The 13,505-nt window shown below is 38.3% G+C and overlaps 1 protein-coding gene across 2 annotated transcripts in view; it reads left to right on the plus strand.

Annotated features, from left to right (window-relative positions):
- The window catches only part of VCL (vinculin), a 109,890-nt gene that overhangs the window by 69,563 nt on the left and 26,822 nt on the right, over positions 1 to 13,505 (plus strand). For both annotated transcript variants that reach the window (XM_039235230.1, XM_039235229.1), the window contains exons 7-10: positions 6,661 to 6,751; positions 7,799 to 7,946; positions 11,383 to 11,536; positions 13,221 to 13,396. In XM_039235230.1, the coding sequence (XP_039091161.1) occupies positions 6,661 to 6,751; positions 7,799 to 7,946; positions 11,383 to 11,536; positions 13,221 to 13,396 (569 nt within the window). The remainder of the gene's footprint in view (positions 1 to 6,660; positions 6,752 to 7,798; positions 7,947 to 11,382; positions 11,537 to 13,220; positions 13,397 to 13,505) is intronic.

Below are 13,505 nucleotides of genomic sequence, written 5' to 3' on the forward strand. Positions count from 1 at the left end.
CATTATTATGGGATATCAGGCTTTCTATATTTGGTGGGTGCTTTCATCTTTTTGAACAGCCTCCTGAGAACTGTTTTGGCCTGGTTATTCCCAGTGACTTCATTTGAGGGTCAAGTTTCTCCAAGTAGCTGGGTGACCTCCAAGTTACCTGTGGACCCTGCTCTTAGGAAAGGAAACTTCCAGCAGATGCCATTACTATATTTGCATTTCCCACTGGTCTTCTTTGCAGGCTCTGGAATTTTGCTTTAGGAGATGTGTCATTGAGGTTTTAAACCATAATGAAAATGAGTAGGCTAAGGAGTTTAAATGGGGCACCTGCCCTTCACAGTAATCCCAGCCTTCAAAATCAAAAAGGAAAAAGTTAAGTGTATCTAAGTTTTTCCTAACTTCAGTCCATGGTTCACTGCCTGTCCTGCTAAGCTGTGAATCAGCCATAGTTCTCCATGACCTAATGTTTCCCTAACCTAACCTAATCTCTTCCTTATTCTCTCTCCTTTGCTTCTAGCAGATGAGAAATAGTAAAAAAGAGGAGCAGGCATTACAACCTTAATGTTTTTCTATTTTTGGAAGGGAAAAGTTATCCATCATTTAGCTAGTAAGTGTTACTAAGCTTTATTTTGTGAAAGTGCCATTGAGAGATGCTGCTGCTTCTTCTCTTTTTTTTTTTAATGGTCAGTGGAGTTTTTCAGGACAAAAATTAGGCACTTGGGGAGATATACAAAGGAAATAGAGCTGGTTCCCACTGTGTGCATTCCTGTAGCTGTTTCAGTCTTATGGTGATCTGGAAGCAACCAGATGGTTAGGGTACTGCAAAACTATCAGAATGAAAGTGAATAAAATTAGTTCACCTGAAAGAAGCTCAAGTACATAATGACATCAGAATGAACAAGAAATGTTTATTTTTAAATCTCATTTTGCTTTTGTTATACATTTGCCTGGTTCAAAAATCAAAATGCTATAAAAAGATCTACACGTCCAATCTTATTCCAACCCCATCCACTCTACTTCCCCCATCCCTTAAGTGTGATTGTTTATATTAGTTGCAAAAACGCTTAGAAAAAAAAATTTGCCTTGAAAATGGAAGTTGGTAACTAGGATTTTGGTTTTTGAAAAAACCTGATTTTTTTCAGTTTGGTAGCATTATGCATCTTTCATTGCTCAACTGTAAGCAGTGAGTTAATCAGACCATATGTCTGTCTTTGACCACTGGGTCTTCATTCTATTTAATACATATGGTATCTTTTACCTCCTCTCGACCCTACCAATAAAGAATTAACTTTGTCTTACCATACTTGTTTCATGCTTCCCCATTGGTGCAGTTTTCTCCTGGAAAGTGATGGTTCCTCTAGAAAAGTGGGGGAAGAAAGTAAGTGGAAAAAATTCTTGGTAAAAGTACGTCTTGCCGAATAAGTTAAGTTTTTAAAGAGGCAATGCGATAGCTGATTATTTTACCTTTTATACCTATCTTCAAATTACAGATTTACAAATTTAAAAGTACTTGAACTTTAAACACTTCATTTTATTTTGAAAGTAAAAATTTTCCCCTCTTGAAATCAACAATCATAGTGATCATTAAAAATTAATTTAGTATACATTGTGGAGCAAAAGAATTTGTGAATTAAACACAATTATAATCTTCCCTCTGTAAATTTAGCAGTCTATACTTAATCTTTTTTTTTTAATTTATGTTACTTGTTTCTTGTTGCATGCTGAGAATCAAGAGGAAGTGAGAAAAATTTTAAAAGCTAAGAATTTTTGACCCCTACGTAGGCGCTCTCACAACTGCACCTTGAGTCATTAGATGCTGTTATTCAGAATTAGTTCTTATGTGGATCTCCTTCCACTGTGGGCCTAGGCTAATAGTTTAACTGTAGTGACTGACCCAGATGTCTTGCACGGAAGATTAGTGTACCCTACCAAAGAAGGAAATACTGGTTAGCACATGTGATCCTATAATACTTGCTTTTAAATACAGACCATTGAGATTTATGGGTTGATTTTTTTATTTCATTTTTGAAAACATAAGGTTGTATGTGAGGATTTTTTAAAATTCAGAATATCTACTATGAAAATGAAACATGATTTAAGATTGAATCAGTTAATTAAAATGATTCCATTTTAGGTGTTTTTATTACTGAGCTATAGTTGACATACAATGTTATGTTAATTTCAGGTGTACAACATGGTGGAGCTTCTTAAGGAGTCTTAGAGTGTTTTATGTTAGCAGCCAATACAATAAAAGACTTATCTCTTGGAGTTTGAGGTAGTTAATTAGGCATTTATGATATTTTAGCCCCTCCCCTCTAAAATAAGAAAAGCTCCAAATGTTAAGGCAATTTAACATTTACCTTCTGATCCAAGTTATCTTGTAGTTGGTACCTCTGATTTTGTGCATATAGGTGGCATAGAATTTTAGAGCTGGGAAGGTATTCTTTTTTATTTTGGCGGTGGGGAGGTATTCTCAAGGATGGGGAACTGAATGAAGCCTAGGAGAGTAACTTTCCTGAAATTTCAGGGGTAGACAACTTTCTCCATCACTTAAATGTAGTTTGTAAAATTTTGTTCTACTGCCCAGTCTATGCTTTCCAGAAATATCTTTGTTTAAAACACTGATTTAAGGGGAGTGAGGGAATTTGTCAGGAATGGAACAGAGTGGGGAGGGGAGGTGTCAGTGGGAAAAGGGAGAGTAGGTTGGGTAGCGAACAAGAGGAGGTCCTTAGTCCCATACTGAAAATTTTCTAGAATTTAGCCTTGTAGGACCTCTCTTTTTCTATCACAGTTCCTCTTGATTGTTTGTAGGAGGAACTCTGGTTCTCAGTTCTATTCAGTGTTCTTTAGATCTAACTTTGCATTACATTTCAGTGTTTCACTTCCTGGGAATGTGCAGAAAGGAGTTCTTCTAAGGTTGTCCCTCCACTTTCTGATGTGTGACAGTGCCAAGCCACTGTGGTTTTTTCATTTAAAACTTGAACTCAGAAGAGTTTTACTATTGAAGGGACCATAGGGGAGGTGACATGCCAGCTGTCCCTAAAGTTGCAAGCCTAAATCTGGTCTTTTTGAAAAACAATCACTCTTAAAAAAAAAAAAAAAAAAAAAAAGAACAGGGCACCTGGGTGGCTCAGTTGGTTGAGCGTCCGACTTCGGCTCAAGTCATGATCTTGCAGTCTGTGAGTTCGAGCCCCATGTTGGGCTGTGTGCTGACAGCTCAGAGCCTGGATCCTGCTTCAGATTCTGTGTTTCTCTCTCTCTTTGCCCCTCCCTTGATCTCTCTCTCTCTCAAAAATAAATAAACATTAAAAAAAAAAAAGAACAAAAAAAACTGAGAGAAGATACTGGTGTGGAGACTTTTCTCCTTCCCAAATTTGTGGTTTTACAGAGAAAATATTCAAATGAGGGTGCAGTTTTTTTTTTTCCTCTTCTATTTCATATCCAGATTGTACTTGGTATTTAGGCTTGATATGGTTTAATGAAAACTTTGTGGAACATACTACAGTTGACCATATGGTTATTTTCACCCTCTATAAATATATCTCAAAATTGACTTCTGGTCCTAGTTCTGTGACTTGGTTTATATCATATTCAATATTAATATACTTCTTATGTTGCTTATGACAATTCTTTGAATTCCATAATAAATATTGCCTTTCAAAAGAAATAATATGTCAGATTCTTAGAAGACCAAAATATTTGTTCCCATGGACATTTTTTATTTTAATAGACACGATATTAAAATGTAAGGTGTTTAAATATGTGTTCAATACTTGATCTGTTCCAGAAAGAATTGAAGGTGGTCCTTTCAGTTACTGTTTTAAACACCAAAATTATCTAAAATTCATGCCATTAAAAACTTTGGTGACCAATTGAAATTCCCAGTTTAAAATTGCAGCTTCATTTCAACTTTGCCATAGATTCTTTTTAGGGGAAAGCCAGCACCTCTATATTTTAACTTATTGATGCTACATCATCTCCCACTCAGGTGTAAATTACTCATTTCCTGAGAATTAGATTCTCTCCGTCAAGTGTGGTGGCCATTGATGCTTTATTAGGGAGAAAAAGCAGTTATTTTTGAGGATACTGAATACAGCAAAGCCACTTTTTTGCCATTATGTTTCAAATAATTTTTGGGCAATGGAGAATAAAATAATTCATTTAGGTTAGTGAGGATTATGATTTTGATTTCTAGAGCTGATTTTCTGGGCAGTATTAGCCAAAGCCAAAATCAACAAGGCAAAGACCTGCTGACTAGAAAGTTAGTAGAATCTTTGGCAACTCTTTTTGGTAAAAGGAAAAAGTTCATGAATTTCATCTAATATAAATAGATTTGATGCCAGCAAACCTGAGATCAGTTGGGTTTGTAGGACTGAGCCCTTGATTCTTAATTTGTAAAATTAAATTATATTTATTTTTAATTTTTGTTTTTGACACACACACACACACACACACACACACACACAGTGCGAGTGGGGGAGGGTCAGAGAGAGAGGGAGACACAGAATCTGAAGCGAGCTCCAAGCTCTGAGCTGTCAGCATAGAGTCCGATGCAGGACTTGAACCCACCAATGGTGAGATCAGACCTGAGCCGAAGTCAGATGCTTAACCGATTGAGCCACCCAGGCACCGCATGTAAAATTAAATTATATTTAAATTTGAAGCTCAATAAAGTAGTGAGGGGAAAAATACCTAAAACAGGACCAAACTTGCAAGAAATCCTCAATTAAAGATAGTTTCCAAAGTAATCTTTTAAATCATTTTTTAAAATCTTTTTTAAAAGTAGTCTTCACACCCAGTGTGGGCTTGAACTCACAACCCTGAGATCAAGAGTTGCATGCTTTGCTGACTCAGACAGCCAGGCACCCCCAAACTAGTAGCCATTAATTCTAGAGTAGACACACACGAACTTTGATTTTTTGTTCTTGTGAATTTAGATTTTTGAAATGTAATAAATTGCTAATTTTATTTCACTAAAAACATAACGTGTTAGGGAAATGATTATGAAGTATTTTTACATGGATATAATGCCTCTTCAGAGTGTGCACATACTTCCTTAGTAAGAGATTGTGAATTTGTTTTCTGTACCCAGACGAAGTCCTATAACTTATGTTAGACCCTAAAGGCTATCTAATTATCTGAGATTGGGAGTTACCTGAGGCTCTCTAATAGGTATTGATTTCGGCCCTGCTAATTTGGAATCGTGCTAATGCTGACTTTTAAAGGCAGGCTTTGCTGTACAAATTAATGTAGAACAAGATAGAGGAGGAGCAGATATTTAAGCCATTTGAGAATGAAAGCACTTAAAAAATGCCATTTGTCTACTTGTACTAATTACAAATGGATTTCAAAATAGATTCTGTCATGACTGTCTGCCTTCTGTTGATATATAGCCCCCAGAATTCCATATAACTTGGTAATAAAAAATATTTACCTTTTTTCAGTAATTTAGTTCACTTCTCTTTAGTTGCTGTGGCTGAGAATTTGCTATTTAGAGCCTTTGAAAGCTGGGGTTAAAACGGAGAGCAGGCTTTATCTGTTTAGATGGGGAAGGAAGAAATCCAAAAGCTGGGAGTCCTCATAATGTGAATAGGTACTTTGGAAAAGCTGTGGTCAGGCTGCTGACCTTAAGCCTGTGAGCCCTTTCAGTGCTTATTCTGTACTAGTTACTGGTGGGTCTTGTTTGAATTAGAAGTGGGGGATGCTCCTTGTGCCCCCGTGTGGAAATATGGTGATACAACACTTTTAAGAACCCCAGTTGTGCAGGATTGGAAAGTGAAAAAAGTTAGGGATTCAGGGCATTGCCCAGAACTTCAGAGGTTAAATCCATGCTTTGGTGGATGAACTCTCTAAGAGCCAGATCCCTAGAGCAAAACTTTGATGAGGCTTTAAAAACTCCATCAAACTATAGGTATAATTTTAGTCTGTTTCAGCTTCTCATGCCATATTTTTATGGTAGTTTAATGCTAGCCATTATGAATCCTGATTGTAAACAATAAATTGAGACGTGCTTTATTTTATTCTGCCTCTTCTTCCAGGTTAGGATGGTAAAGGAATGAAGAATGAGGAGGGTGAGGAGGAGGGCAGGGAATGCCAGAAAAACATTTTTCTTGCATTACATTCAGTGGTTTATTTGTGGAATTAAAACTAAATTGCTAGATTAAAATTTTCAGTTGTTTTCCAACCCATAATTCCAAGTTTTTCAGATTAATTAAGTGTAGTGAAGCATCATCCAGTGTTTGTATATTTCAAAACAAGATGTAAAAGAACTGTGATTTGTGGTGCCACATGCTAATGAGGCTTCCCTGATGCAGGGAGGGCTTTGCCAGAGTTGTGCTAGATGAGTGGAAAGGCTGATAATGAGGCATGTGACAACAGGGCTTTTTCCTGCTGCAGACATTAAGCATCTTTTGGCTTGAGTGATTTTTACCAGTTTTCACAGTTTAGCAATAGGGAAACCGGAAAACAATATAGAATTAACTCAAGATTTGCATGCACAATGCTGCATTTTGACAGAAATAAGCATTCTGGTGTGATGAGAGTATTTTTAAGGCTGTTATAGGACTACCTTAGCTATTGTATGTTAAGTGCTGTACTTTTTCTCTGTCTTACTTTGTACCATGGTATCTCAGTTTCTGCAGAGAAAATAATTGTGGTGTTTCTCTTCAAAAGGACACTGAAGCCATGAAGAGAGCCTTGGCCTCCATAGACTCCAAACTGAACCAGGCCAAGGGTTGGCTCCGTGACCCCAGCGCCTCTCCAGGTAACCCTCTGGCTCTGTTTTTCGGACAGATACAGTAAACAGGTAAAAGTCAAGCAGACAAAACAACAAAAGAGGGTCTTCCCATAATCTCATAATTCTGAGATAAGTATTAACAACAGTTAGAGACATACTCCATTCTCTGGTAGTTTTGACTGAATGAAGCACTACTGGTCCTTAAAAGGATGAAGGGCATAGACTAATCACCTCTCATCATGGAGGACTAAACCAAGCTTAACTGGGCATTCTCCGCCAGATTATTGGTTCACTTCTTCCTTGAATCAGAAAGGTAATTATTCTGAATAAAAACTCTTCCCAGGGGCGCCTGGGTGGCTTAGTTGGTTAAGCATCTGACTTCAGCTCAGGTCATGAGCTCATGGTCTGTGAGTTCAAGCCACACGTCGGGCTCTGTGCTGACAGCTCAGAGTGTAGAGCCTGCTTCGATTTGGTGTCTCTTCTCTCTCTGCCCCTCCCCCACTCATGCTTGGTCTCTCTGTCTCTCAAAAATGAATAAATGTTAAAAATATAAACCCTTTCTAGTTCCCACTGGACAGATTTCCATTTATGTCAACAAAGTACTTAATTAAGCAGATTGAACGATGACGCCAATAAAAATTGAAAGAAAAGTTGACTTATGTAAAGACCCAAATAGGTTATTGAGCTGGGTTTTATGGATTTTCTAATCTAATATTCAGTTTTAGATTAATATTTGAATGAATGTGAAAAGCCTAATGGAGGTTAGAGGTGCTAAGTAGAATTAAATTAGTAGAGCTTTTTTACATCCTCCATGTTTCTACCACAAGCTGCTTATCATCTCCAGATGGATATGGTTCAAAGTATTTTTTTTTTTTTTTAAGAAGCATCTGTGGTTAAAACCTCACCCTCTGCTTGTAAGGGCACTGCTTGGCTGTTAGCTATCAGATGGATTGCCTTCTATTCTATTGTCTTTTAAAATCACCCATTCCTTCATGAATGAAATGACTTGTAAAGCATCCTTTCTAAATAATTAATATATCAACAGTGAGGATATTGAATATCTCTTTATTTTAGGGGATGCTGGTGAGCAGGCCATCAGACAGATCTTAGATGAAGCTGGAAAAGTTGGTGAACTCTGTGCAGGCAAAGAACGCAGAGAGATCCTGGGAACCTGTAAAATGCTGGGGCAGATGACTGATCAAGTGGCTGAACTCCGAGCCCGGTAAAGTTGCTCTGCTCTTACCCAAGTTAGGTAACAGACTGGATCACACTCCTCACAGTGTAATTCAGAGAGCAAGTCTCTGCTAATTTCCCTGTGTTACTTCTGACTAATGGACAACACAGATTTTATACTCTCTTAATTCTTTCAAGATTGAAGTGAGCTTTTCCTTTGATAAAGGAGTATCTCATCTTTGAGCTTTTACTTTGATAAAAAGTAGGTGGAATGCCTTGTAGTTGAAATTGAAATAGAAATCTGGAATCTTAGTTTCTAGCCATAGGCTTAGAAAGAATAAGGGGGCAATGGTGAAATCTGGCATGGGTAGACACATCTTTTATAAAGGATGGGTAAAAAGAAACATAAAGACTGAAAACACTAGAATGATTTCATGTTATTTTAAAAGCCAGTTAAATAGGTTATCCTGTAAGTTGGTTATTTCTAGTTTTTGAGTTTCAATTTCATCATCATTCATTTGGTTTCATAATTCTTTTACCTACTTACTTCAAGACGTGTTAGAACTTTTCCCCCTGTAAACTAAATATCTATAGTTTCTATTAAGAAAACTCAGTATAGTATAGGCTTCTTTGGAACTCATCCACAGAGTTAATGAAACTCTAAAAGATTATCCTCATTTTTCTGGACTTTTATGATATGGGCATTGGGGTAAAATTGAAATGTGATGAGATACTAGTGTAGATGAAGTTTAATTTGGCTTCAAGAAAGTCATGAAACATCTTGAGATAATTGGAATATACAGGGTCTCCATCCAAGGAGGCCTCAGAAATACCCCCGCCATGTTGTGTACAACTATTATGCCTGGTTTCAAATGTATTAACAGAATAGGCTTAAGGATACAGTTTTTTTTTTTTAAAGTTTATTTATTTTTTAGTAATCTCTACACACAGTGTGAGACTGGAACCCATGACCCCGAAGTCAAGAGTCACACCCTTGTCCGACTGAGCTAGCCAGGTGCCCCAAGAGTGTGGTTCTTAAAGGAGTGGTCCTTAACCTTTTTTGGATCTAAATAATTTTTATAATCTCATGAAAGCCATTGATATTTATGTAAAAAGATACACAGAAACATGCCCCTGTAATGTTCTGGATAATTTCCTGAGGTTCATGGATTCACAGTAGCCCTGGGAACTCCAGGGGTTTCAGGTTCAGGGTCTCTACCTTATAGGGGAGAAGGAACTGCATAAACAAATGTGATCTCATTGAGCTCAGTGAGCCTTTTTCTCCTGCTGCGAAGCAGTCTCCCCTGTCATGAGCATGACAGGAACTTTACAGAAAGGACAAAAAGAAGTTCTGTTCCCATTCGGAGAAATGCCAATGCAGTTTGACAAGATTCTTGGCTCTTCTGATTTCTCACTGCTGGCTCTTTTGTCTGCAGCCTTTTCACAGTGTGGTAGACAGTTTTCACTTGGAATTCTCAAATACACAGTTGTATGTGTTTAGAGAAAGATGAATTTGAGCAAGAGAACAAGGTAGCTGCTGTATGGGATCGACTATAAATCTGTAAGGAGAAAAGGCTAGAACAGGGAAGGGAGCCATGGGACTGCTTCACACTGGAGCCTGCAATATTCTTTCCTGATGAGAGATTAGAAAGCTATCCCCCTGTTAGCTTTCCTTAAATATGCCTAGCTATTTAACATTTTAGTGGTTGAAACTCTGTAGTAGTTTCTTCATTGATATTCTTCTCTTCACCTAGGGTTTCTAGGTTGTAAGGATATATTTTTCCTCTTATGGGACTCAGTAAACTTTTTGTTTTGAATAAAAAATTATGTAGTCCCATCAATGGTTTTACATTTTCACAATTGGACTTTTATACTAAAATGGTTTCTCATCATGAATTACTAGATGTGAAGGAAAAAAGCAAATTAAATCCCCAACGTCTCCTCTGCACATAAAAGGGAAGGCTCAAGTACAAATAAAAGGTATATATACCTTTTATATACCTGGCAATAAATATTATTTGAGTTCATTACTTCAAATATTGGTTTAGATGAAAAATAAGGATGAATTTTCTTTAAGTTTATTTTATTTATTTTTAGAGAAAGAGTGTGTGTGTGAGTGGGGTAGAAGCAGAGGGAGGGGGAGAGAGAGAGGGAGGGAGGGAGGGAGAGAGAAAAGAGAAAGAATCCCAAGCGGGCTTTGCTCTATCAGCAGGGCTTGATCTCACAAATCATAGAACATGATCTGAGCCGAAATCAAGAGTTGGGCACTTAACTGACTGAGCCACGCGGATGCCCCAATAAGGATGAATTTAACAAGATAGATAGGGGTGCCTGGGTGGTTCAGTCGGTACAGCGTCTGACTTGTGCTCAGGTTGTGATCTCACAGTTTGTGAGTTCAAATCCCATGTGGGGCTTTGTATTGATAGCTCAAAGCCTGCAGCCTGCTTCAGATTCTGTCTTTTCCCCCCCTTCTCTGCCCCTCCCCTGCTTGTGCTTTCTCACTCTCTCTTAAAACTAAATAAACATTAAAACAATTTTTTAAAAATCTGAGCTTATAAAAAGGTGGCAAATCGTATTTCGTTATGACTTGGAAAGTCTCTTACAAAGAGAAAACAGTTTCTAATAATGTTTATCATTTTTAGTAGTGTATCACTTTTGAGAGAGGAAAATAGTAAAATTAGTTCTTTAAGAATTTGATAGAAGACAACAGTTTCTTGTCACGGTGCTTTTTTCCCTCCGTACCAACTGGTTTTGATATTTATAGATTGCGTCAGAGTGGAAGGTAGACATTGAAGATTATTATTAGGCTCATTATAATAATCATGACAGTTTAATAACAGTAGTAATTATATATTTGTATTACTTTATTGCCATAGTGTTCTCAAGTTTTTTTTGCTTGAAGCCGCTCTGTTGGCTACACACCCCTCATTTTATAAGTTAGAAAGCTGAAGCCCATTGTAATCAAGGTTCACACGTCCTAGGCGCCAGGATTTGAACACAGATCTACTTGGTCTTAGCGTGGTGTGGTTTCAGTAATACTGAGCTTGCTGCTTCCTGTAACATTTTCAATGTATACTTGCCCATAAATAAGACAATCTAATGGGATTTTTTTTTCCTAAAGCACACATTACTATGGTAACAAACCCTCCATAGCAAGAAGATCACAAGCACATTTTCCCCCTGAAGTTCAGACTTGATTATGTAATCACCATCAAAAGGAGAATCATTATTATCAAAATTTGCAGGCTGGTCTTTAGAGTGTTTATGCTGTTCCAGGAAGCTAATGCATATTTTTAAAAGCCAAAGGAGAAAGTGAACGGTTTGGGTGTTTTGCTTTATCTTCGGTGTTTTCTTGCGCTTTCCCAGATGTACTGGAGGAAAGGAAAAAGACAAGCATGTTAACAAAAATGACATATTTGTGCTTCTCATGATATTTTGCCAGTAAGTATTCAAGAGGGTTCAATAACAACATCTGTTTTGAGCAGAGGACAAGGAGCCTCACCGGTGGCCATGCAGAAGGCCCAGCAGGTGTCTCAGGGTCTGGATGTGCTAACAGCCAAAGTGGAAAATGCAGCCCGCAAGCTGGAAGCTATGACCAACTCAAAGCAGAGCATTGCCAAGAAGATCGATGCTGCTCAGGTAGTAGTGATGATTTTAAGGAGGGATGGAAAATAAAAGAGAAATGTTCCGTAATTATCCTGCATCTCCCTCGCTCCCTCCCCCCCACGCGCTCTCTCTCTCTCTCTCTGTGTGTGTGTGTGTGTGTGTGTGTGTATTACTGTGGGCAGATAATGGGTGTTTCTAAGTGATGACTGATTCCCAGCAATTACCAATGTTAACAACTCCCATACTACCACAGGTTTAGACTCATGTTAACTATATTTTGAAAGAGGGATCTTAATTTTGAATACTTTGATTACTTAAAAGAAAGTAGCCTGGGGGCTCAGTTGGTTGAGTGTCTGACTCTTGATTTTGGCTCAGGTCATGATCCCAGGGCTGTGGGATTGAGCCCTGCATTGGGCTCTGTGCTGAGTGTGGAGCCTGCTTGGGATTCTCTCTCTGTGTCTCTGTCTCTCTTTGTCTTCCTCCCTCTGTCCCTGTACCTACCCTGCTTGTGCTTCTCACTCTCTCTTTCTCTCAAAATACAAAAATTAAAAGAAAGAGAGACAGTACTCTGAGCGCTAAGAAAATTCTAGTTCCTGGTATAGATCACATAAAATTTTTCTTCATCTTAGAATTCACAACTGTGGGGCGCCTGGGTGGCTCAGTCGGTTAAGCGTCTGACTTCAGCTCAGGTCATGATCTCAGGGTTCATGGGTTCGAGCCCCGCATCCGGTTCTGTGCTAGCAGCTCAGAGCCTGGAGCCTGTTTTGGATTCTGTGTCTCCCTCTCTTTCTTCCCCTCCCCTGCTCATGTTCTGTCTTTCTCAGTCTCAAAAATAAATAAAAAACTATAAAAAAATGGTTAAAAAAAAAGAATTCACAATTGTATTTAGTCATAGCAGTGTTAAAGGGTTAAAGTTTTCTGATGCCACTCTCAGTGGCAAAAAAAAGTAAAGTGATTTTCCTTTTTTAAATTATTTTTTATTTTAAGTTTTTTTGATGTTTTATTTATTTCAGAGAGAGAGAGAGAGAGAGAGAGAGAGCGAGCGAGCATGAGCAGGGGAGGGTCAGAGAGAGAGAGAGAGACACACACAGAATCTGAAGCAGTCTCCAAGCTCTGAGCTAGCTGTCAGCACAGAGCCTGACGCGGGGCTCGAACCCACAAGCTGCAAGATCATGACTTGAGCTGAAGTTGGCTACCTAACCAACTGAGCCACCCAGGCGCCCCTCCTGTAAAATGATTTTCAAGCATTTCACAGAGAAACAAATGTTTGAGAAATTGAAGAATTGATGTTTACTTTTGAGAGACAGAGACAGTGTGAGAAGGGGGAGGGGCAGAGGGGGAGACTCAGAATCTGAAGCAGGTTCCAGACCCTGAGCTGTCAGCACAGGCAGAGCCTGATGGGAGGCTCAAACCCATGAACCATGAGATTATGAGCTGAGCCAAAGTTGGATGCTTAACCGACTGAGCCACCCAGGTGCCCCTGAAGATATTTATTCTAATGGGGAAGAAAAAAATCACTTTTAAGAAGATGATAGATTGAGTTGATTTTTGCCTGAGCTAAGAACCTGTGTAAAACAATAAGAAACAACATTGTAAAAGCGATCACTGGTGAACCTTGTGATTACTTTTGAAATATTTCTGATGACCTTGTCATTTTAATGAAATGTGGTTTATGAGGAGATCACAGTGTCCTTCTTTTCCATTTCTGTGCATTTAGAACTGGCTTGCGGATCCAAATGGTGGGCCAGAAGGAGAAGAACAGATTCGAGGGGCTTTGGCTGAAGCTCGGAAAATAGCAGAATTATGTGATGATCCTAAAGAGAGAGATGATATTCTACGTTCTCTTGGGGAAATATCTGCTCTGACTTCTAAATTAGCAGATCTACGAAGACAGTATGTATTTAATTTCTTACATTGCCCTTTAATCTCTTTTTTCCTCCAAGTGCATATGTAGTTGATTGCTATCAGTTAAATGCACATGTGATGCTTTTTCACTATATTC

This window comes from Hyaena hyaena, unplaced genomic scaffold (genome assembly GCF_003009895.1).
Source record: "Hyaena hyaena isolate Hyena2069 unplaced genomic scaffold, ASM300989v1 scaffold_97, whole genome shotgun sequence".
Lineage (NCBI taxonomy): Eukaryota > Metazoa > Chordata > Mammalia > Carnivora > Hyaenidae > Hyaena > Hyaena hyaena.